Below are 25,080 nucleotides of genomic sequence, written 5' to 3'. Positions count from 1 at the left end.
TCCATAAAGGTTGCAAAAGTCACAATTCCCTCTCTGGCGGCCTTTCGATATCTACATTCAAACACACACAGGATGATACATTCAGATTTCCTCTGGCCAATTCACAAGTGAATCTGGTAATAAACAGCCTCATCACTGAGCTCTTTGGTTTTTGATTTACAGACACTGTGGAACACTCAGAAATCAAACCCACATCATCCTTGAGAGCAGACAGTCGTTAGCAAAGGGGAGGTGTACATTTGACCGAAAATGTACAAAATTTATAACAGTGACATTTTCAATATTAGGCCACATGATTTATTCAGTAGTTTTTATGTTCCCAAATTACAATTTACGTCTATTCGTAAGACTACAAAAGTTACCATTATAATCGTCTGTTCTTATAAAATACCAACTTTTTTTTTAACTGTTATATATACTCATTAACACCAGTCTGCAAAGAGTTACATAGAATCATAGGCACTTCAAAGGCTTAAAAAGATGTTTACAACTTAAATGCATTTTTAAGAACAAAAACTGATTTTTTCCTTAAGTCCCTACTCGTACCTTCAAATTTCAAGAAATTAACAAATACAGTGGCCAAAGGAATCTGCAGCAACTTCTCAAAATACTGTTATCATCTTTGGGTTTGCTGAGGCTTGTCAGTAACTCAAATCCTCCCAAAAGGAGATCTGATTAGACAGACATGACTAAACAGTTTTGTGGTGATAATCCAATTTTACACATTAATTTGCTGTTGCAAATCTGCCTGAAGCTACAGGTAATGAAAAACAAAGCAAGTGTAAAACGGATAGTCTGACACTTAAAAATTTATACAAAGTGGAAGTTAAAGTTTATATATTTGAAAATCACATATACACTAAATTACCATTATCTGAAATATCCAAAGACAAACTGCACCGTAACAGCTACAAAAGGCATAGAGTTTTGTTTTCTTTTCAAGGGGACAAGAGGGGCAAGCAGAGGAGAGGGAAACAACAGATAAATTAACAAAGTAAGACGAACTTGGTAAGGTCAATCTGAGACATGCAGACTCAAACGAAACAGCTTTCATCTTCAAACTGTAGGATAAAAACAATCTTTTCATATTTGCACATAAAAGTTTAAACCGATTCCATGAACATTGAGGGTTTTTAGAACATAATATTTTGCCACTGCTATTCACAGAACACTGCAGATGTTAAATGTGAATTTTATGTTGTCCTAAAGAAATACATGAAAAGTTTTAAATACAATGGGATTTTATCATTAAAGTTCCAGAATGGCTCTTTAATGAAAAAAACAAACAAACAAACAAAAACAAAGATCTTCATTATTCTATGCAAAAGCTTTATTTTTAAAAGTTCAGTGATCTCATAAATAGAGACACTCAATGGGAGTTTTCACGCATAAAACTCCTTAGTAGGTGCCTTCTGATAAGCGGCACTGGATGGTTTGCGCTCTCCAAGGTCGTAACTTCCTTCATCCTTCTTTCTCATGCGATACACCAACAGCAGGATAAGGAAAATTGCAAAGAGAAAGCCGATAACTCCGCCAGCAATGACAGCTGAAACACACCAGAAGGAAGATTACTCTCAGAAGAGATTCAAGGGTGGCAGAAATTAGCTTTGTCAAGCCCAATCTATCTACACTTTCATAAAAAGCTTAATTTAAAAACCCCAAAACTGGATTCAATGAAGCAACCAGGTAATTATGCAAATCTGACATTCCTCAGGAGGTATAATACTTTCTTTGATTAATATTAATAATATCCCCCAAAAGCCTCAATAAGAAAAATCTGGCTGTGACCTCAACTAATTCCATACTTTAAAACTCTTGAGTCTCTTCGGTATTCACATTTTGTAGTCTAATCTTCTAATTGCTTTTTTCAATGAAAACACAAAACATGATATAATCGACTTAAATTCTGTAAAGGAAAATAAATATGCGGGGCTTCCCTGGTGGCGCAGTGGTTGGGAGTCTGCCTGCCGATGCAGGGGACACGGGTTCGTGCCCCGGTCCGGGAAGATCCCACATGCCGCGGAGCGGCTGGGCCCGTGAGCCATGGCCGCTGAGCCTGCGCATCCGGAGCCTGTGCTCCGCAACGGGAGAGGCCACAACGGTGAGAGGCCCGCGTACCGCAAAAAAAAAAAAAAAAAAAAAAAAAAGCATGCAAATTTCCTTTCTAGTCTTGGATTTGGGACTATCCTCTTTCAGGGATCAAGTGTTGTACAGACATAGAGAACAGATTTGTGGTTGCCAAGGTGGGTGGGGAGAACAGATTTGTGGTTGCCAAGGGGGGTAGGGAGTGGGGGAGGGATGGACTGGGAGCTTGGGATTAGCAGGTGCAAACTAGTATATATATGTCTAACTGAATCGCTTTGCTGTACATCAGAAACTAACACAACATTGTCAATCAAATATACTTTAATAAAATAAAAATTTTTAAAAAGGATTAAGTGTTCTAAAATCTTGCAAATCTTCCCCTTTAAAATCAAATGTTAATCCTTTCATCAGTAAGTTACGATTAGAGACAACATCCTTTAATACCTTGGGCACTATATCAATGGCCCTCCCCATAAAGAACCTTTCCTTCTCTTAAATTTGTTTTGAAATCAGGATGAATGACTTGGATCAAGACTGATCGATTTTCATATTCTGCCACCCCCAACGCCCCACTGTTCTGGACCAGCTCAGGCCTTAACTTTCTTCTTCCTGCCTCTCCCCACCCCGCCCAAAAGGCTGGCCAAGGGGGAGGCTGAGGGAGCCGACAGAAAATAAAGACAACATTTGCCTAACTCTTGTCTCTCACTCTGGAATGAGACAGGTGCTCAATATGGTGCTAAGGTAACATCCAGCAAGCTTTGCCGATACCTCTGAATATCACTTAGGCAAATGCTGGCCTATTTAAGGACGTGCCACCTGATCCCCACTGGGCTACTCACCTGCCAGGACTTCTGTTCGTTTAAACAGATTGTCTGAGTGCTTCTCAGTATACACATTTGTAGCCTCTTCAGCTGGGTCCATTTTCCTTTCTGAGTCAGAGAGGTGAACTTTTTCCTTATCAATTTCTTCAGGTGACTGGGGAAAAAAAAAGATTATGAAGATTTTCTTTTAATGTGCTGGAAAGAAGAAATAGTAGATAAGCACATTCCCAAGTTGGTTCTTTTCAAACACTGAGTTCAGGAAAGAATTGCAATCATCGCTTTGTGTGATGTGCATATCAGTAGGTGCGTCCTATGGTGGACCCACATTGTTCATGGTTTTATATAACACCCATCACATGCATAGGCAAAATGGATAGTTAGTGAGTTCATAATAATCCTAATGACATGGTTAGGTTGTTTGAGTCGACATTTCGTAAGATCTCTTTCTCACCACCCTTCGGACTTTAGGCCACCATCCCCCTCTGGCTGCTCCAACCCAATAGCACTGCCCCGATTCTCCTCACTCCTTTATCATCTTTTTGCTACACAGGGCACTGTGATGACAGCTTCCTTGTTGGCATTCTCTCCAAGTGTTCTCCCAGGGCTCTGCCTGCTACCAGTCTGTGGCGAGCAGCCCCCAGGCTTCATCTGTAATGCTCCCCTCTATTTATTCACTCTTACAACACCTTCACCAAACCCTGGATGACAAAGAACTTCAGGGGGCCTGGGTTCTGCAAGTAGCTCCTATGTGGTCCTGATCAAGTCATACCACTTTTTTGGACTTCGTTTTCTATATCTGTCCAATGAATGGCACTCTCAGGTTCCTGAGTATTCTGCAAGCCTAAAGTACACTCTTCTCATAGAAAGCCCATCACTATTTGGATACCTGGTAGAAGGACAGACAACTGGACAGATGAGAGAATGAATTATCTGGGTTCTAATCTAGGAGCCTTTTCACTATGCATTAGCAGTCGGGGAAGGGTTAGGAAAGGGAAGAGAAAAATACGTTAATACTCAGGTTTTTGACTAGGGAAAGAGGAAAGGAAGTTCTGGTGGCGAATGAGGTGAGCATAAGTAGCTACTGTGATATTAGAGACTGAATTTAACTCATCCGTATCATCTGTGTCCCATTATTATGACAGATCGCATGAGTCCCCTCAGGTTTTTTCAGTCCCTAAAATCATTTGAGAGAGTTGACCTTCCCTCTGACTCAGCTTCTGATCCAGCAGCCAGGAAGGAGCTTGCATTTCAGGGGGTCTGAGGGTGTGGGAACAGGAGGTCTCCATAGAACTGGGGCCACCACATACTCACAGGAATGGTCCACCAGTGTACAAACTTCCAGGTGCTCTGGATGCAGCATTCACTCTTTAAATTTAAAAGTTTTATTGTATGAAAGCAAGAGCTTGACTAATAAGAATTCTTCCAATAGTATAGAACTAACCTGAAATACCTTAACTCCTGTATAGATGTACAAAGTGAAAGTACGGAAAGGCAGCAGAGATAATTAAATTAGGCCAATTAAAGATCTGTCACATCCATGTCTGGTTGTTTGGATGCCATGGAAATGTGATGGAAGTAAAAGATGACGAGCAATGCTCTGCTTGAACAAACAACTGTGTTCCTTTTATTCTGTCCCATAACAAACTAGACAGAATATCTATAACAGTGACATTAATGCCACAGTGACGCCCATTCAAAAGCAAAGTCTACTTTAATGGTATCCTAGAGGCAATGTTTAATTTAGCTGTGCCATGTAACGACAAAATAGAAAATTGAATCACCAGTATTAATATTATTCATTATCAGTATTATCATGATAAGTACCTGGAAAAGTGTTTGATACAATGAGTAGCACTCAGTAAATCTCCCACAAATGGATAAATTTTTATTATTACTACATCGAACACAAATGATACCAGGAATACATTAAAAGATTTGGGGGTCCTTAATTTCTGAGCTCATCTGCCGAACATCTGTCTTCTTTATTTTAATCTGACACAATTATTTCCTTAAAACCAATTCTTAGGGCTTCCCTGGTGGCGCAGTGATTGATAGTCCGCCTGCCGATGCAGGGGACATGGGTTCGTGCCCCGGTCCGGGAAGATCCCACATGCCACGGAGCGGCTGGGCCCGTGAGCCGTGGCCACTGAGCCTGCGCGTCCGGAGCCTGTGCTCCACAACGGGAGAGGCCACAACAGTGAGAGGCCCGCGTACCGCAAAAAGAACAGAACAAAAAAACCAAACAATTCTTAAAAACTTCAACCAATTTTCAATTCATTGTTGTGAACTGACCAGAGAGCTCTACGTCAAACTAGGTTTTGCTTAAGATAAACTCCACCATGAAGAGCCAAAACTGATTTTTTTTTTTTTTTTTTTTTTTTTTGCGGTACGCGGGCCTCTCACTGTTGGGGCCTCTCCCATTGCGGAGCACAGGCTCCGGACGCGCAGGCTCAGCGGCCATGGCTCACGGGCCCAGTCGCTCCGCGGCATGTGGGATCTTCCCAGACTGGGGCACGAACCCGTGTCCCCTGCATCGGCAGGCAGACTCTCAACCACTGCACCACCAAGGAAGCCCAAAACTGAATTTCTTGTCTCACGCTAGCGAGTCCTAATGGTTCCTAACGGTTCTTGACTTCAAGGGATTCAGTTATGACATGTGGTCAAATAAACAAAGCCAGGTGCATCTTTCAGCAGCCACACTGGGTGACCCACCCTCAGCTGCACCTGTTACTTTTCATTGCCCCTCTTCTCCCTTCTTCCTTTCACTCACTGAACCGAATCCATTGCTGGAGCAGCTACCGTGCACGGAGCCAGGTGTGTCTGCCTCAGTGCTCAGAGCTTCTCCCTCCTTTCCTGCTGCCTGGCCTGCGAAGTCAGTCTACTGCTAACAGCAACGAGCCCTTCTCCATCCGACAAACAGCACTCCCGTCTGGAGAGGGCTGACCTGACCGCTCCACATCTGCAGAAACCCATCCCGCCTGTCCCTCACCACCCTGTGCCCAGGCACCGGGAGGACGGCGGGCCAGGGGAAGAACAGCTGCACCCTGGGAAGGGGAGGCACATCAGTGGGCAGGAAGCCTGCGTGCGTTCCGGCCTGCAGGGGGGTGCTCCTTCCTCGGGAGAAGGCCCGTCCCTACCTTCGTGACACAGCCTTCCACAGCCTGTCTGCTGCTAAAGCTTAGCAGCACCTCATTTCTCACCAGCAGACGGGTGAGCTCCAAAAGGGGGCACTTGTGTTTCCAAGTTCTCATAAGCAGCATGCTACCCCCCAGGCCGCCTGCAAAGCCTCCTGCTCTGCACTCCACAGGCTCACTTGGTGAACTGCCTCGATCTCTCCCGCTCTAACCAAATTCAATAAAGGCTTACAAAATGCTTACTGGCTCTCAGGTGCCACGCTGCATGCCCTCACATGTAACCTTCTCAAGGACCCATCAGGAATGCGCTCAGAGAAGCTAAGAAACTTGACCAGATCTAGGATTTGAAACCTAGGCCTTCTTCAGACTTTAATATGCATTTTCCAACTTAAATAGCTTACCTAGTTAGTGGGTAGTCAGCTAGTTGCAGCAGCATGCTAATAAGGCCAAAATCATTGGTCTCACAGTTTCCATGAACTAGTAGCTTTGCTCTGTTCTAAGCCCAAAGACCTTATTTCTTAGTAAGTCAGCTCTCAAAATGAATATAGGGATGTACCCGCATGCATCATTATCATTGGAAGAGGTCAGGGTTTACATACCACTGAAGGTGGGCCTGAAAAACTCTGGGAAAACACGTATTGAGACTAGTACCTGGAGGCTCCTTAGTCCATAACCTGTTTCAGCAGATGTAAAAGTTCACAATGGTTTTAACTCAGAACAAATTCTTTATGAAATAAAAACAAATTTTCTTAGCATAAGCCAAATAAACTGAAAAGGTTTTGCTTCTTAACTGGGCTATGAGGTCCTTAAGAAGGAGTACCCTGTAAAAAAGATTTGTTCATAAGCTACGCCTGGGTGATAAAAGTACTAGGTAGAGTTAGCTATCAAGCCATGAACAGACGTGGAAGAACTGTAAATGCATGTTACTAAGTGAGAGAAGCCCATCTGAAAAGGCTACAGACTGCATGATTCTAACGATGCAACATTTTGGAAAGGCATAACTATGGAGGCAGTAAAAAGATGAGTGGTTTCTAGGGGCTGGGGCAGGAGGGATGAATATGTAGGGTATAGAGCATTGTAGGACAGTGAAACTTTTCTGTAGGCTACAATAATGGTGGGTACATGCCCATTATATATTTGTCAGAACTGACAGGATGTACATCACCACGAGTGAACCCTAAGGTAAAACTCTGGACCCTGGGAGACTATGACCTGTCAGTGTAGGTTCATCAGTTGTAAGAAGTGTACTCCTCTGGCACAGGATGTTGATGGGAGGAGGCTGTGCATGTTGGGAAGTCTCTGGGAACTCTCTGTACTTCCCACTCAATTTCCTGTGAACCTAAACCTGCTCTGAAAAACAAAGGCTATCTAACAGCAACAACAAAAAAGCAGTAGGTGGGCAAATGTCAAAAGGATCATAAAGAGTAAGGAAGAGCCATTTACGATACAATGAAAAGACCATTTGTCCTTACACAGTGTTAAAGGGCACCTCTTAAAAGGTATAGTCTGGGGCATCCCTGGTGGCGCAGTGGTTGAGAGTCCGCCTGCCGATGCAGGGGACACGGGTTCGTGCCCTGGTCCGGGAAGATCCCACATGCCGCCAAGCGTCTGGGCCCATGAGACATGGCTGCTGAGCCTGCGCGTCCGGAGCCTGTGCTCCGCAACGGGAGAGGCCACAACAGTGAGAGGCCCGCGTACCGCAAAAAAAAAAAAAAAAAAAGCACAGTCTGTACAATTTTTTAAAAAGGCACCTTTACAATAACCTGAGAACGCAATGGAAAACAAAATACACCTTTGTCTGAGCGGGGATCTTATTCTGTATCTTGTTCAGAGTCGTGGTTTCCACTCTCGGAGCAGCACTGGTGAATGGGATCTTTGGAAGCGGTCGAGATGTGCTCAGCTCTGGACTCTCTCCGTCCTCAGCAGCTCCTGGCAAAATAAGCGAAGATGAGCTAAGCCCAAGAATCAGGACACAGATTTCTACAGTATCAGACAACATTGTCTAAGGCTGACGATGACAGAGCCATGTTCTCTCAAAACACCTGCTCCTCAAGAACTTAGCACAAACCTTCCTGCAGTCTTCATAGCAGTGAAGAGTGATTTCAAGGTGGATCTGTGGGGAGCCTGGCATTTTTTTCTATATTATTATTATCCTGAATGCTCTCAAGTAGCCCTTCTTTTACTTCCATGTTCAGTCTGTCCTACTCAAGAGATTTCTTCCCTTCTGTGCTGAAAGGTGCTACATTTTCCATTTTAAAACATATCCACCACAAAAAAGGAACACGGACCCTTTATCTGTGTGAGCTGCTGTCCTCTCTCCCCTTTCTACAACCAGATTTTTCTAGTGGTGGCGTGCAGACTCACCAGCCTCTTCCCTCACCATCTACTCCACTCGGTGCTCTACTGCCCCTAGTCAGGTGTCCCCTGTCACCACACTACTGGTACTGTTTTGTTAAGGTCACCATTCCCCTCCACGTTCCATAGCCAGTGGCATTTTCCAGAGTCCTCATCTAATTGAACCTCCTAGCGCCACTGGACGCTTGTCAACTCTCACCTCCTTCTTGATATACTACCTTTGGGTTTCTATGGCTTTGACTTCCTGGCTTTCTCCCCTCACCTCTCTGGCTATTTCTAAGTCTCCTTTGCAGGCTCATTCTCTTCTACCTGGACACAATATATGAAGAGTTCCTTAAGGCTGAGCCCTAGGCTGCTTCTTACTCCACACTTCCTCTCTCACCCATGGCTTCAATTACCATCTAAAGACAAATGAAACCTAAGTTGACATCATTAGCTTCTACCACTCCTCTGAAATATAGACCTACATATCCACTGGCCTACTTGGCATTTTCACTTGAATGACTCAAAGGTACCATATACATCTCTATCATGTTCAAAATACAACTCACGGAACAGACTTGTGGTTGCCAAGGGACAGGGGGGTTGGGGAGGGAAGGATTGGGAGTCTGGGATTAGCAGATGCAAACTATTATATAGAGAATGGATAAACAACAAGGTCCTACTGTATAGCACAGAGAGCTATATTCAATATCTTGTGATAAACTATAATGGAAAAGAATATTGAAAAAGAATGTATGTGTGTGTGTGTATATATCTAATTATATACTGAATCACTTTGCTGTACAGCAGAAATTAACACAACATTGTAAATCAACTGTACTTCAATAAAATTAAAAAAAAATAGAACTCATGATCTCCTTGCCTCTCCCCTCTACAAACCTGGTCTTCTCCCCATATTATCTTACAGTGAATGGAACCCTCCATTCCTATAAATCACAGCTCTGGCCCCTTCCCCTCTTCCTTACCACCACATTGAATCCATCACCCAGTTCTGTGGATTTTACCTTTTTATTATGTCTTCATTCTTACACCTTTCTATGGTTCCAGGGCCACCGCCCTCATCCAAACCACTGTAATCTTCCTATCAATCACTGTACCTACCTTCTTCCTAACAGCTCCCTTTCAGTCCACTGTCCACAAACTGGCTGTGACCACATCATCCTCCTGTTTAAAGCTATTACAATGGCACTCCACTGATTTCAAGATGAATATAAAATGCCTCAACCTAGCCTTGTGTGGTCCAGCCCTGGCCTACCTTTCCAGCTTCCTACAGCATCATTTTCCCTGCTGTCCCCTGTGCTCCAGCTGTGGTCCCCGATCTCTGGCCAGAAGCCTTTGCTTAGTTAATTCCTTCTCACCTCCAGACCTCAGCACAAATGTCATTCCTTGGAGAAGGCCTCCCTTCCATATTAGATTAGAGTCTTCATTAAGTGGTTTTTTAACACCACCTTTCTTACCCTAAGATTGCATTTATCAAAAGTTTGTAATGATGCATTTGTTTGTGTAATGATTGACTGAAGTTTCCCCTACAAAACTGAAGCTCCATATGGCCAAGGGATTGTTCGCCAAGTGCCTAACAGAGTCCCAACACCTCCAGACTCTGACCCAGTATTTGTGCAGTAAGGACTGACAACTGACTGCCAGCTGGGCACTATGTTTTTTTGTTCATTTGTTTTGCTTTTTTATCAGAAGAATTTGAGAATTTCTCACATTCAAATATAACATTCTTTTTTTTTAACATCTTTATGGAGTATAATTGCTTTACAATGGTGTGTTAGTTTCTGCTGTATAACAAAGTGAATCAGTTATACATAAACATATATCCCCATATCTCCTCCCTCTTGCGTCTCCCTCCTACCCTCCCTATCCCACCCCTCTAGGTCACAAAGCACTGAGCTGATCTCCCTGTGCTATGTGGCTGCTTCCCACTAGCTATCTATTTTACATGTGGTAGTGTATATATGTCCATGCCACTCTCTCACTTCGTCCCAGCTTCCCCTTCCCCCTCCCCGTGTCCTCAAGTCCATCCCCTACGTCTGCATCTTTATTCCTGTCCTGCCCCTAGGCAATCTTGAGAAAGAAACACAGAGATGGAGGAATCAGCCTCCCGGACTTCAGACTATAACATTCTTTTTTTTTTTTTTTTTTTTTATAACATTCTTTTTAAGCTGACCATTCGTCAAATTTGTAACAACTGAAAAAAAACTCAGTCTGTAACTCGAGCTAACCTGCTTCCTCGGACAGGAACAAATGATGAATAGCCCCAAATTCCTCACAGAAGCATGTTACAATAACAAGCGGTTCAAAAAGCAAGAGGTAAGATACTGGGAATAGTGCAAAGCTATGAATAAGGCTCATTTTAAAAATATTTTGATATATCGACTGCCTCTGGCACGTACACTCATTATACAGAGAAGAAATGGTGAGGGTCTATTGGAACAAATGTTGGATTTGGCATTAAACAAACAGTACTGATTCTGGCATTTATTTTCTCTGTGACCTTGGGCAAATAACATTTGAGTCAGTTTCTTCACCTGTAAAATGGGGATAACAACAACTAAGTCTCAGAGGTGCAAATATAATATGTATATTTGAAAGCATTCTGTATACATAAAATGTTACATAAATGTAAGTCATTAATAATGATGGCTCCAAATACACTGCTCTTTCATATCAGTCTCCCCAATTTTCCATCAAAGTTTTATACATAATATGATTAACTTGCTTCTTACAAAAAAAATTCAATGAGAAATGAAAAATTTTCAATTAAGGGCTTTTAAGACTCCCTTGGCTCACAAGAGTTACAAATACGAACTGCCAAATTAGGAGTGTGGAGAATTTGTTGTGAGAGACGAGATTTTGTAAAGTAGAAAATTCCCTCAAGTTGGCACTTCTTAAATTAGAGATAGGTGAGTGACCCACCTCAGAGGCTCCTCCACTGCATTTATTATCTTTATTAAAAAGATTGACCCTCCTGCCCAAACCAGTAATCTAGGGACCCCCTTTCAGCCCGCTTTGCCTGAGACATGCTAGTCCAGAGCCCAAAGCTCATTTCCACCTGGGAAACTCATGCTTACACTTTTATGCCCAGAATCAGTGTCATCCCCTTTCCATCCATTGTGGAACTGTTTCTTTCTCTATGTTTCCACTGTTCACTAAGTCTCTTCTTTTTTAAAAAATAACATTTTCTTCTACTTATAAAAAGAATACATATTTTTAAAAAATACATTTTTCATGGATGATATTGGGAAACAGAAATACAGGAAGGAATAAATAAAATTAATCCACCACCAGAGAAAGCATCATTAGATTTTATTTACTGAAGTGTTCCTAGCACCTAGAATGGTGTCTGTTCCCCCGTGTTATGGGTCATTATTAAATAGTTGTGGAATGAATTGAATAAATATCTGCATATCATCTCCTAATGAGTTTTTCACCTCTTAGATGACAGTTCCACCCTCCAAGGACTCTTGCACTCTCAGAATGTTCCTTTTTCAAAGTATCCTCTTCTTGTTTCAACATTAAAGAGCCTTATCTCTCCAACTGTAATAAGTTTTTCTGTAAGTTCTCTTCTCACTGTGAGTTTCTGTTCTCTTCCAATTTGGGGGTGTGGGAAGGTCTCTATCTTTCAGAAGTTACAAGTTCTCCTGTAAATGTCTGAGGAGCCTTGGTTGTCTTCTTGTATTTAAGAAGGAAAGGCTGAGAAGCTGACTAGAAGTTCTGAGCACACAGGAGAGGTCTGTCAAACGTTAGCATCATCAGTTAGATAGACTTGTGTGTTTTGTTGGAGAAATTGCCAATGCCAGTATCTTGGAGTTGTTTCCTTTGAGTTGGTCCAATTTCCTGGAGAGGGTAAAGGCCAGCCCGTCAGTGTTCCAGGAACTGACTGGGAGAAGACAACTGGGAATATCTCTGCATTAAATAACTCTTAATCTGAGAACTTGTATTTCCTGTTTTCAGTGTGGGGTCCCTTGCCCCATCTGTGCCTGGTACACTCCCAGTCCAAAGACCCTCTGTTTTATCTTCCCCAGATAATAAACCTCCAGTTTTCTCCTGAGGTTGGGAGCATCAGTCCCTTTGCTGCGTTATGGTGGGAAGGAATTAGGAAATCTACCTGCATCTTGAACAGACTTTCAACTAATCATCCTGAGTTTAGTACCATTTTCACGCTCCATCTAGTGCCATGAATTCTGGGGCCCTACGAGGATTCTACTGTGTAAAGTGGTTGCCTCTTGGCTCTCCTCACCCCCACTACTGGCTAACTCAGCTTTCTCACGTCTGCCAAGTCTGTTACTACTAGCCCATCTGCTTCCCAGCTTTCAAAACATTGTGGCGTTTGTCTCCTGTACTGTTTTGTTTGTCCTTGTGAGTTTAGGCCCAATTCCTTTATTGTTGGTTTAGTTGCGTATTGAAAGGTATGTGTGTTCAATCTGCCATCTTTAACCAGAACTCTGCATTTCACTCTTACATTTTTGTTTTATAGCACCTTCTTATGTTATATCACCCATGACAAGTTATAACAATGATTTTTTTCTCATTTCTACATTTTTCTCATCAGACTCTTGGTTCCTTGAGGACAAGGACCTAGTTTTTCATCTGTGTCCCAAGAACACGGCCTAGTGTCTGGTCCACAGTGAATGCCCATGAAACATTTAAGTGAATGGTTGAAGTTTTCATGTCTGCCAATGTCCACCCCTGAGTGCACATATATAGTCTGGTACCATCTTCTCAGCTGGGAAGCACCCTCTAGGCCTCTGGCCATTTCCCTCCAGTCCCTTTGCTCTTCCACTGGATAGCATGACGTGAGTGAGGACAGAGGGAACGAAACCCTCTGGCCAAAACCTGGGGGATCCCAGTCTCCAGCTGGGACTGGGCATCAGTTAGGCAGGGTCTCCTCATTCTGGAGTAGAGTTTTGAGACACAAGGAGGCAGTAGAGCAAAGGAGTGAAAGAGAACACACTCTCAAGCCCAACTCCCTGGCCCCTATCCCAGCTCCATTTCTTTCCAACAGTGTGATCTGAGGCAAGTTATTCAATCTCCCTGAGCCTCAGGTTTTTTCATGTGAAAAATGGAGATAATACAATCTCTCTTTACAGAGATGTTATAAGACTAGGAACAGTGCCTGACATGCAGTAAGGGCTTTACAAATTTTAGTTACAGCTTCTATTACCTTTAAGCTGAAAATCAACATCCCCAGTGCAATGCAAGGAGGTTTCCAAAATCCAGAATGATACACTTCTTCTTTTTTTTTTAATTAATTAATTTATTTTTAAAATTTATTTTATTTTTGGCTGCGTTGGGTTTTCGTTGCTGCGTGCGGGCTTTCTCTAGTTGTGGTGAGCGGGGGCTACTCTTCATTGCGGTATGTGGGCTTCTCATTGAGATGGCTTCTCTTGCTGTGGAGCACGGGCTCTAGGCGCACGGGCTTCAGTAGTTGCAGCACACGGACTCAGTAGTTGTGGCTCACGGGCTCTAGAGTGCAGGCTCAGTAGTTGTGGCGCAGAGGCTTAGTTGTTCTGCGGTATGTGGGATCTTACCAGACCAGGGCTCAAACCCGTGTCCCCTGCACTGTCAGGTGGATTCTTAACCACTGTGCCACCAGGGAAGCCCCAGAATGATACACTTCTTTGTAGCAATGATCTGTCTGAGGCTGGAGCCAAGGCGGAAGCAATGTGGGACCACATTTAAGCCTCAGCTCGATCCGTCTGATGAGTGGTTCAGGATTTCAAATGATCCACTCCAATCCCCTTTCACCTGGATGGGGGGGAGTGGGGGAGGAGAGGTGCTGCCAGAGGAGCAGGACTGAACCTGAGTCCTTATATTAAACTTAGGGACAATCTTGGCAGAAATCAGCAAAATGACTTGGACAACCTCCACAAATTTCTAACAACTCTTAGATTCTAAGACCTGTGAAATGGGGACCAAAATGTATACATATTTATTATTTCCTGGGACATTTTGAAGAAGACAGTTACAAAGCACTTTTGAGGTGCTAACGAAAAAAAAAGAAGTGCCATGAGTGAACGTTATTAATAGAGTTGTGGACTATGGAGAACAACTTTTCACACTCTTCCTGCATGTGCGTTATATACCACTTTCCCCAGAATAACTAGTTTTACATGAGGGCTATTTTTACATGAGGACTGCATTGTAAGCTCATTGTTACTAGGTCAGCCACCACCTCTCTTGTCTTTCTCAGACTTGCTGTTTTCCAACCTAAAACACTCACTCTTATGTAGCTAGAGCTCTCCCAAAGACACAACTGATTTTAATTTCCTCTGGGTCATTCTGAAGCCCAGGCCAATCTGATTGTGAGACATCTACATTCAGCGTAACTTTTACCAAATGTTGAACAGAAAATGAAAACTCAGATCAAGGAAGATCCTGGATAAGACTTGCCTAGCATGCTGCTGACTTCGAGTTCCTGACTGGATCATTAACATATGCACAAGCTCTTCTTCTTTCTCTGCTGCCTGGGGTCCAATCCTGGCACAGGTGAAACATTTCCCAGGTATGGTAGACTGCAAAATTGGCCAAATCCTTTATTCCCCCTTGTATCCACATCCTCTGCAATGTGGCCCTGCAGCTCTTTTCATTAAGAGGCGGACTCTGGCCTCGCCTTATAACTGGCTCTGACCCATCAAATATGGTAGTGAAATTGTGCCAGTTCTAAGCCTTGGCTTCAGAAGATTTTGCTCACTCCTGCTTGCTGTCTTGGAATCTCTGCCTCCTCCCTGTGGACAAATGGCTGGCCTTCTGGAGGATGAGAGACTGCATGACCAGAGCCAAGTCTGTCCCATTGTCCCAGAGATATGACAGAATCCAGAAAGATCAGCAAAGCTGCAAACCCAACCTGCAACTGACAATTGACATGTGAAGGAGCCCAGTCAGGCCAGCCTAAATCTCCACCCTGCAGAGTAATGAGCTAAATAAAATGACTGTTGTTTTTAGCCACTACACTTCGGGGTGGTTTGTTACGAGTCATTACTTCAGTGATAGATAACTGATACACCACTGGAGTTGAGGATATCACTGTACAATCATTTTACCTGGCTACTACGTTCTCCCTCCTACGTTTGAGCAATACACTAGGAGTAAGAAAGTATAACTCTTCTCGGTCTCACCTATAATATTTAAGGTAGGGTTGGCAGCTGTATGAAACCATTGTCTCAGGGATCTCTTTCAGGGTGGTTTCCATGACATCACTCTGAAAGCGTTAATAATAAAATTAAAAGCTAATGTTGACAGAACACTGACTACATGCCAAGCAGCATACTCTAAGAGCTACAGATGTGTCAACCCCTTGAGCCTCACGACAAACCTATGTGGGAGGGACTATTATTACCTTCCATTCTATAAATGAGGAAACTGAGGTTCAGCCAAGTTAAATACATTCCCAAGATCTCACAGCTCAAGTGGCGGGGAGCTAGAATTCACACCCAGATGCTGTGACTCCACAGAGCATGCTCTTAACCATTGTGCATACCTCCTGTCTCCCCGAAGTAAGTTCCACTAGTGTGTGTGTGTGTGTGTGTGTGTGTGTGTGTGTGTGCATGCGTGCACACACACACGTGCTTACACAAGCGCAGAGAACAGAGGAGAGTGTGGACGTAGCCTGCCTTACCCGAGCCTGATGCAGAAGCATAGTCATCGTCATCAATAGGATACACTCCTGAAGCTTCTTCAATGGAGCTGTTGTCAAGGTACATGTCTTTATCAGATGTCAGCTCTGCCCGCTGAGAAAGGAGAGAGAAGGGATTCAGGATGGTGAGAAATTAGGAAATGAGCTTATTCAACTCACTGTGCAGGTTTACACCTCGGCGACTACCCGTCCCTCTCCCCTGTTCCTTGGAACCCACATTTCTGGCCCTACCCCTCCTTAGGACACCCTGACAACTCATATTACGTCAAGGGCTGACCACAGACAAATGCCCCTGAGGGAAGCCTACAGAACCTAACTCAGTAACATGAAGATGGCTCAGAGGCTGAAGCGCCTATCACGGGCTTATCTCCTTACGTCCCACTAAACCTGTCTGAGTTCCAGGGCCCCCCAGTGCTAGTTGGAACTATCTCAGGCATTCCTGTTGTCACTAAATCACCGTGAGGCTCCTTTACTGGAAAAGATACAAGACATTCAAATCATTTAAGACTTTCTTGGGGATGTATTAGGGTGCTTGGGCAAAATCACCACCCAGGGATCCGTCAAGGCCCCTTGGATGTTTGCAGGCCTGGCCACACTCAGAGAGGCATCACTGCAGCCAGGAGCTCGTGGTGGCGGGCAGGCTGTCACAGGGCTTCCTGCCACAGCCCAGACGCATGCAGATGCCAGCACCATACCCCTTGAGGAGCAGGGTCTGTGAGGCTCACAGACCAGGGCGACAGCCCACCGTGAGCCGCGTCTGGGGCTCATGGGCTTAGCAGAGCCTTAATGACAAATGCAGATAAACCCACATGAGCACATTCTTTTTATATTCCTGGCACTTGGTAACAGCAAATCACACAGTGAATATGGAGAAGGATCATTCACTAAGTCGACCAGTTCCACAGCTTCTTAGCTCTTCGGTAAGAATTTTAGTATTACAATTCAACCTAATCCTACCAAGAAAGCAAGTCGTATGAATTGGAGGCCGAGTAGATGTATAATTTTTTTCTTAAATGGTTTCAGTCAATTGATATTTTACCACCAGTATCTCATGAAAGCCCAGAAACAAATACAGCAATCTGTCAGCTTCTAAAACAACATCTGTGTTTGGAAAAAGGCAACACTCATTATTGTCCTATTTTTTAAAATCCAATGGAATGTCTCTTCCTAATAGGAATGACAAAAAAATGTTTCCCTCACGACAGAGGCTTTCATTAGATCTCCTTTAAAGCCTTCTGTTCCAGCTGTCACTGGCACTGGAACCTTCCTAGGAGGATGCTGGCCCCGCCCCCCATCAGAGCAACACCATCTTCCCTCAGGTTTCGGCCGCTGGCTGGAGAGGCTGAAGTGTCCTAAACCCGAGGCTGTGTTCTCCAGGAGTCAGGGACAACTGACGGAAAGGTATGGGCGCCCACTCTGTGTGAGCGGCCACATCGGCACATTCTGAGAACTGAGACTTTAATCGGGGACTGGTTTCCCAGTGGCCTGGCCTGCAGACACTGAGTGACCACCCTGATCCAAGAGTGTGCTGGAGTTTTCCTACTAGAACAGTCAGAGCTTAACTCCGCCCTCTGAGGCCATTCTGCATGACACAGGTCTCCAAGTCTCTCCCCAGTCCAGGCCTTGGGTGTTTTCCCAAGCTTGTGAACCGACCGTATCAGGAGCCCTGGTTTCCACAACCCCACCATCAGCGTCACTGAGCCACAGTATGCAGTCAGCTCCTTTGAGGGTGAGGACCGCACCTCATACATCTTCAGTCCACCCCAACTCCCCACAATCATGTATCTGGCGTATAGTACATGCTCAGTAAACACTGCTTGGGCTGTTTCATGTGTTGTCCTGCTTGTATTAAACTTTGTCCTGTGAACTTCATCTGCAGGACCCTGTCGTTCTTTCTCTCAAATCCTGTCTACAAAACAGGCTCTGACTTCTTCAGTCCTTCCATGTCCTCTCGTTCCAGACTACTATTTTGGATTTTGTAGCCTATGAACAGTTTAAGACAAACTCTCAGTGTTATTTATTTTTTTATATATATACATTTTAAAATTTTTATTTATTTTATTTTTTGGGCTGCATTGGGTCTTCGTTGCTGTGCGTGGGCTTTCTCTAGTTGCGGAGAGTGGGGGCTACTCTTGGTTGCGGTGCGCGGGCTTCTCATTGTGGTGGCTTCTCTTGTTGTGGAGCATGGGCTCTAGGCACGTAGGCTTCAGTAGTTGTGGCATGCAGGCTCAGTAGTTGTGGAGCATGGGCTCTAGAGGACAGGCTCAGTAGTTGCGGCGCACAGGTTTAGTTGCTCTGCAGCGTGTGGGATCTTCCTGGACCAGGGCTTGAACCCGTGTCCCCTGCACTGGCAGGCGGATTCTCAACCACTGCGCCACCAGGGAAGCCCTCAGTGTTATTTTAAATTGTTGCCCCTCAGCAGAGCACACTTGGAGAAGGCAGGGCCTCAATGCCCTGTGTGTGCTCCCCGGGCCTCTAAGACTGCATGGGTACTCAGTAAATATTTGCCAATTGAGATTACCTAAAACAAATTGGCCTTTGACTCAGGCTTCAGAGATAACATGTGTCATAAGACCCCTAAAGTTGAAATCTTTCCATCTGAAGCCTGGGAGATCACTGGCCCCAAACCTCCCCCACACATGGCATGGCACCTGGCTTAAGTGACCTTGAGTCTTAAAAGCAGAAACCCGTTTGCCTTTTCTTAACATTGAACGCCTTTTTCCTCCTGGCTCCGTCAAAGAAGTTTGAGGTGGCGCCGGCCACACGAAGATATTTAATCCCTCCTTGTAAACTGAATTTCTATTCATTAGGTGACCCAGTTGTCGGACAGACATGTCTGTCACACTCACAGGCAGATGGGCCAAAAACGTCTCCCAGAGGATTCTGGCCACCACACAGTTCAACCACACGGGGAGGCTTGACAAGCAACTCACTTCTCCAGGACAACCAGCTCCTTAGGAAGAAGCTGTCAGACCTGAATTACTATAAGACTTGGGGTCAGGATGCATGCAGAGAAGCTGGCTTGCCCTCGGGCTCTGCGGGGCTCCAGGGTGGTCCTGCGGCTGACTGGATGTTTAATGTGCTCAAAGGCAGCTAAAAGTATTTGTTCCTCCAGCATCCGGTGCGGTGCAAATAGTGATGACCTCACACTAAAAGTTAACTCCTGCTCTGATGTCGGGGGCACCAAGCACCTAAGAGGAATTACCAATATCCATCCTTCTATAGATTCCAATTTAAGCAGACTCCTTTTCACTCGGTAGCAGATAATGCTCAAAGAAACACCTCCACTGTCTTTCCTTTTAAAAAAAACCACCTTCACAAACATGACAATTCCTTTGGTGAAGCCTCCGCAGTCTGTGGAAAGGATTGCTGAAGTTAACATGCCCGGAGAGGGAAAAGAATTCTGCATTGACATTCCCTGGGGGCAAGATGTGCATCTCTAGAAAGCCAAGAGAAGGGGTGACTCAAGACTACTACTTCTACACCAGCCAACTGCGATGTGCCTCACTCAGCAGAAAACCCCAAGACACACAGAACGCTCTCGTGTTCGATGAGACAGAGCCACTGGATGAAAGGAACCAGGAGGAAACGGGCAGAGGCACAGCCCAGGGGGTGGAGATGCAGCCTGACGGTAGGATTTCCTAATGCATTTGTTTCATTTGGGACCAGCCATCTCTACGAGGCAGCGCCAAGACTGTTGGCTAACAGGGCTGAGAGTACAAGTTGGAAGAAAAACAAAGCTGGCCTTTCAGACCTTTCCCCCCTTGGCTGATGCAAGACATGCATGCAGGAGAGCAAGGGGAAGTTGTAGAGAGCAACTGGGTACACGAGAAGGAAAACTGACTGCAGGACCAAATGGAGGTTCAACCATGGAAACTGAGCACTAAGTTGCCTTCATAGAGGAAGCAGCTCCTCCCAGAGGAGAAGGCCCATTGCCTGAGTGCTGGGTCCCCACATGCCTGGAAGGCAGGCAAGATACACGTTTGTCTCCCAACTCCATCCCTTCTTTTCTAGCCTTCGAACTGCAGCAACCTCATCATGCTGGGTCCAGACCATTACAGAGGCCTCCGTACTTAGCCATCCCTCAAGACATTGTCTTTGAATCCACTGTCTGCTGAGGTACTCTTCTTAAAAAGGACCACATTGCTCCCCTGCTGAAGAAAACCCTTTAGTGGCTCCCTATCACCTATAGGATGAAAGAAAAATGCCTTTTCCTTGAAAGAATACCATATGACCTCACCTGCATTTCCCCTGTCAGCTGCTGCCACTTCCTCCGCCCAAACCCTGGGCTCCATGACAAAGAAAACTCCACTCAGAGACCTGGTGACACCAATTTCCTTTATACAAAACCCCTAAGAGGGGCTTCCCTAGTGGTGCAGTGGTTGAGAGTCCGCCTGCCGATGCGGGGGACGTGGGTTCGTGCCCCGGTCCGGGAAGATCCCACATGCCGCAGAGCAGCTGGGCTGTGAGCCATGGCCCCTGGGCCTGCACGTCCGCAATGGGAGAGACCGCGACAGTGAAAGGCCCGCGTACCATAAAGAAACAAACAAACAAACAAAAACCCCTAAGAGGAAATAAACTCCCCTAAGGACAGAAAATTGAGGAAAACAATGGTGATCTAGGCCTCACATACTTGAGAATGGTGAAAACTAATATTCTGACAAGACAGTTTGGCCCAAACATACATGGTATTTGTAATAAAAATGAACAGAGAAAATGCTCATCCAGTGCCTGGAAGACCACAAGTGCACCAGTCTCGATTTTAGTAAGCAATATCACAAACCTGCCCACTTTGTCAGCAAAGAAAATCGTGGGATGGCAACTGAACAAATCTACTTGTTGGTTTTTTCTTGTGAGGTAAAGCTTACATCAAACAAATATCATGTTTCAAACTGCCAGGGTGGAAATCTGTTATTTAGAAGTTAGAGGTCTTCCTTGAAAGATACACTGCCTTATCTACTAGATGAATGTCCTCTAAATGCCTTAAACTAGTGCAACCGATAAACAGTGGTCAAGATAATTAAAGCTCAAAGCAGTAGGTGTTAAATTCACCTTATGGTGGAAACTTAGGTTGATAACAAAGTCAGAAAGTAGAAAACCTAACTATTTATGGATACCACTCCCAGACCCAAGCTTCAGAAAATTATCCTTTGGACATAAAATTTAAATATTCATGTGGCCTGCTATGACATTCTAAATCATATCTTAGATAACAAACACCTGGATGGTGTCTCTTAGTTTTAGGATAAAGGCACATCCAGTCCTGACTTAGACTCAAATATATATTAACTTTTATGGTGATTACAAAGCACCAAACTGGCTGTAACTTTAGCTTATTTTTCCAGAGGTGACTCAATAAACTATTTTATTACTAGCTAACACACACTGTAAAAGAAATAATAGTTAAAATTTTCTCCCACATAGTCCCACAGAGATGATACACTTGCCCTTAAGATGAACTTGCCAATTCTGGCTTAGGTAGAGCCCAAAGGAACATATAATCTTAGAGCTTGACTGGACACTATAGGTATCTAGATGACCGATTTATTTCAAAAGTGAAGACACAGAACACCACAGTGGCAAAGTCACTGAAAATCACCCAGTCTAGTTGGTGGCCAAACTAGAGCCCAAAACTTTTCCCTCCTAAGTTTTACTATTGCACTGTAATGTCCTACAACATGAAGCTATCAGAGCCAGTCAGCCTGGGGTTCAAAAGGATTAGCTGTAGCTAATGGTTAAGTGTTTATTATGTGCCAGGCATTCTGTGCTAAGTGTTTTATAAGCACTGGCACCTGTAATCATCTCAACAGTCTCCACTGCCGACCAAAGAAATGAGGCTTGTCCAAAGACAGACAGCTCAGAAGTGGGGAGGCAGGGGTTCACATCCAAATCTGGGCTTCAAAGTGTGTGGTCATTGAGAGGGCTGGCCATGCTGTGCCTCCCCCCAGCCCCCCTGGTGATTCACACACAATAAAGGTCCTGAGAAGAATTGTAATAAAGAGTCCTGTTGAACTCTGCTTGATCCAGGACCTTCAAACTTTGGCCACGGAAATTCTCCAACCCCCCCTCCCCAAAAATCTATTTAGCATCTTTTAGAACTAGTATTCTTGGCATCATAGATGGGGAAAAAGTCTGTGTGAAGAGTTAGAATTCTAGCTTAACAATTTCTTCTCTGCCTAACTTCTTGTAAACTGCCCATGTGAAGGATGCCAACTGCCATTCATTCATTTTTAGTAATACCTTCATCTCTATCAGATGTCCCATCCAAGCCAAAGATGTAATGGAAGGAAAGAAACCTATGTTTATTGTTGGGAAAAGATATTGCTGTCCTTGAATACGTGAGATATGACTGTATTATATATTTCCAGGCAAATGCTATTGTATTTACCAAGCACTTGTTTACAGAAAACTACCTGGTACCTAACAATGTCCTAGGCATATTCTACTATCCTGTATATAATTCCCACAAAAGCTGAGGTCAAAGGTGAGGTCACACATGAAAGCAAATTCTTTTTTTTTTTTTTTTTTTTTTTGGTTTTTTTGTTTTTTGCGGTACGCGGGCCTCTCACCGTTGTGGCCTCTCCCATTGCGGAGCACAGGCTCCGGACGCGCAGGCTCAGCAGCCATGGCTCACGGGCCCAGCCGCTCCGCAGCATGTGGGATCTTCCCAGACCGGGGCACGAACCCGTGTTCCCTGCATCGGCAGGTGGACTCTCAACCACTGCGCCACCAGGGAAGCCCTGAAAGCAAATTCTTAAATCCTTACTTAAGGAATCCTTAAGAAAGATCTTTAGCTCAGACCTGTTTCAAACACCTAGACTAGTCCTTAATTACTAGTCCTTTTAGCTTTTTGCTAAAGTCTCTAACTTTAAGAAACACTTCAGCATACCTTCCATAAAGTGGGGATTTAGTTTAAATTATTTACTGGTGCATAGGAAAATAAATCCAATTCTGAAAAGAAAAAATCAGGTTTATGAAGGTGGAATCACATTTGGGTGTGAATGAGACAAAAAGATGACTGGGCTGCTCATAAAAACGTCACATCAAAAAATAAATTCTAAAAAAGTCAAATCATCGGCAACCGTGGAGAATTTCAACTAGTTCCATGAACCTTTTGAAACAAACCAAAGCATGACAGATGACAGAATTCCTACCGTATCTATTTACAATCCTTCAGGTCTGAACCACTCATTTGGAATTGACCAGTCATGGCGGATTTTCCTGCTGGACACTGCATACAGAGTGGGAATCTTATCTCACCACTTAGAATGTACGTTCCTTGAAGAGGTCCAGGAACCAGGAGGAGGTCTGATGTTTTCTGTATCCCCTACTGTTTTAGAGCCAGCACACGAAAAAGGTTCAACAAAGAGTAGGAGAGGTCACATTTTTCTGAAAGGCTAAACCCAAGCTTTAAGCCATTTGGTGAAAGGAAATAACCATGTATTTTAAATAAGTTAGCTGGTTACCTCGCATCAAGGAAAACTCAACCGATGTACTCTTACTAGGTCTCTTTTTAAAAAGGGAGATCTGGAATTCAGCCTTTTACTGTGAGGAGGACTAACAGAAAGATAAGTATGACCTTAGAAGAACCCACCAACTCATTAAGAATGCCTCCAATGAGCTGGGTACAACACTAGTCTCTGGAGAACATTAAATGGCTGAAAAGTGTTTTAAAAAGTAACACTGAGTTAGTGTACTTCACAGTAGAAATTTTCCTCTTTGTTTAAAAAAAAGAAATGAATGTGGTTCAAAGTACTTAGATTTTCTAGCCAACAAAGCTCAAATAAAATCTTTCTCTAATAAAATGCTCAGTCCAATAATCAGCATGTTAAAAAAAACAACAGCAAAATAATCTTGCCAAAGGATTACTTGACTCATCTCAATTTATATTTATGATTCAATAGAATCCATATCATTTTCACCAAACATGCCTCACTGTAGGTATATTGGTGTAGCTGGAGCTTCAAAATTATTTTTCTCCCTACAACGTTTGTCTGTTGAGTCTACAGTACGGTATCTGGCTCAGTAAGTGGTTTGTTGGGTAAATTTCAACCAGCCTCTCAGATAGGAGGACCCAGAAAATCCTGCACGCTTATTTAACTGAATGATGCAACCCTCCTCTGCCCCCAAGCATTAAGACACACAGAACAGGCAGGAGGCTGGTCCCCAGTCCCATTTCTCTTTAATCTGTGAACAGCCCTGATTACACAGACTCGTTGAGAATATGCTCATCTACCAATAATCATACCACTGGCCTATCCCTCTACAAACCCCCATGTTCCAAAGCCCTTCATTTCTATAAGCCACCATTTCATGAAGAAAAGCTCTCAACTAAATAAACCAAGCCGAAAGAAATCTAAACCTTGCACCCAAATTCTTGACATACTTTATGCTTTGGCACCTAGAGAAACTACAGGGACAACTAATTAAATGCAAAATCTCTCACCTGGAGTTTTCACTTTATGTCCTTTCATAACTTTTGAATTTTGAAACATCTATACTACAAAATTTAATCAATACTTTTTTTTTTTTAAAATCCTCTTCCTGAGATTGGTTTACTGCTAATAGTAAACAAAAACCAGTCTTCCTCTTTGGGAGCAAGGAAGTCAACCGGGAGGTAGGGGGTTAGGGGTAGGTAGTGGGGGACAAAAGCAGAACACACCAAAACTTTTTACTTCTGTCTGTGGTAAAGCGTTCGGATTCTTGATCCAGAGAGAGAAGGGAAGCCTCCTTTGTCTTGAATTAAATTTGTCGGCTACAAAAACAGGGCTCTATGAAGCAACGTACATTAAAGCAACGCCTGGGATGCGGAGTGGGATTATGTTGAATATGCATGACACACAAAAGGAAAATGTTCATGACTTACAGATGTGCTCCAAGTTGTGCTTTCTTCCTTTTTTGGAATATCAAACAGAGGGAAGCAAGAGGTTTGCAGCCATGTTATTATAAGCACTACTGCCTCTCCCCCTCCCAAACTAGAATATTCCAGTTTTTATTTTGCCATCCATATGACCACAGTTTAGACTAGGGTAAAAATAGA

General features: G+C 43.9%; 1 protein-coding gene across 1 annotated transcript in view; it reads right to left on the bottom strand.

Annotated features, from left to right (window-relative positions):
• Nucleotides 1-1,340: 1,340 nt before the first annotated feature.
• The window catches only part of SDC2 (syndecan 2), a gene marked incomplete at its 5' end in the record, with an annotated part of 110,579 nt that continues 86,839 nt past the window's right edge, over nucleotides 1,341-25,080 (bottom strand). Inside the window, 4 exons of the mRNA XM_079722667.1 lie at nucleotides 1,341-1,546; nucleotides 2,925-3,060; nucleotides 7,833-7,969; nucleotides 16,023-16,134. Of these exons, the coding sequence (XP_079578793.1) occupies nucleotides 1,383-1,546; nucleotides 2,925-3,060; nucleotides 7,833-7,969; nucleotides 16,023-16,134 (549 nt within the window). The 3' untranslated portion in view covers nucleotides 1,341-1,382. The remainder of the gene's footprint in view (nucleotides 1,547-2,924; nucleotides 3,061-7,832; nucleotides 7,970-16,022; nucleotides 16,135-25,080) is intronic.

This window comes from Hyperoodon ampullatus (genome assembly GCF_949752795.1).
Source record: "Hyperoodon ampullatus genome assembly, chromosome: 17".
In the NCBI taxonomy this organism is placed as follows: Eukaryota; Metazoa; Chordata; class Mammalia; order Artiodactyla; family Ziphiidae; genus Hyperoodon; species Hyperoodon ampullatus.
The sequence above is the reverse complement of the archived record's forward strand: the minus strand, read 5'-3'. Positions and strand labels throughout refer to the sequence as shown.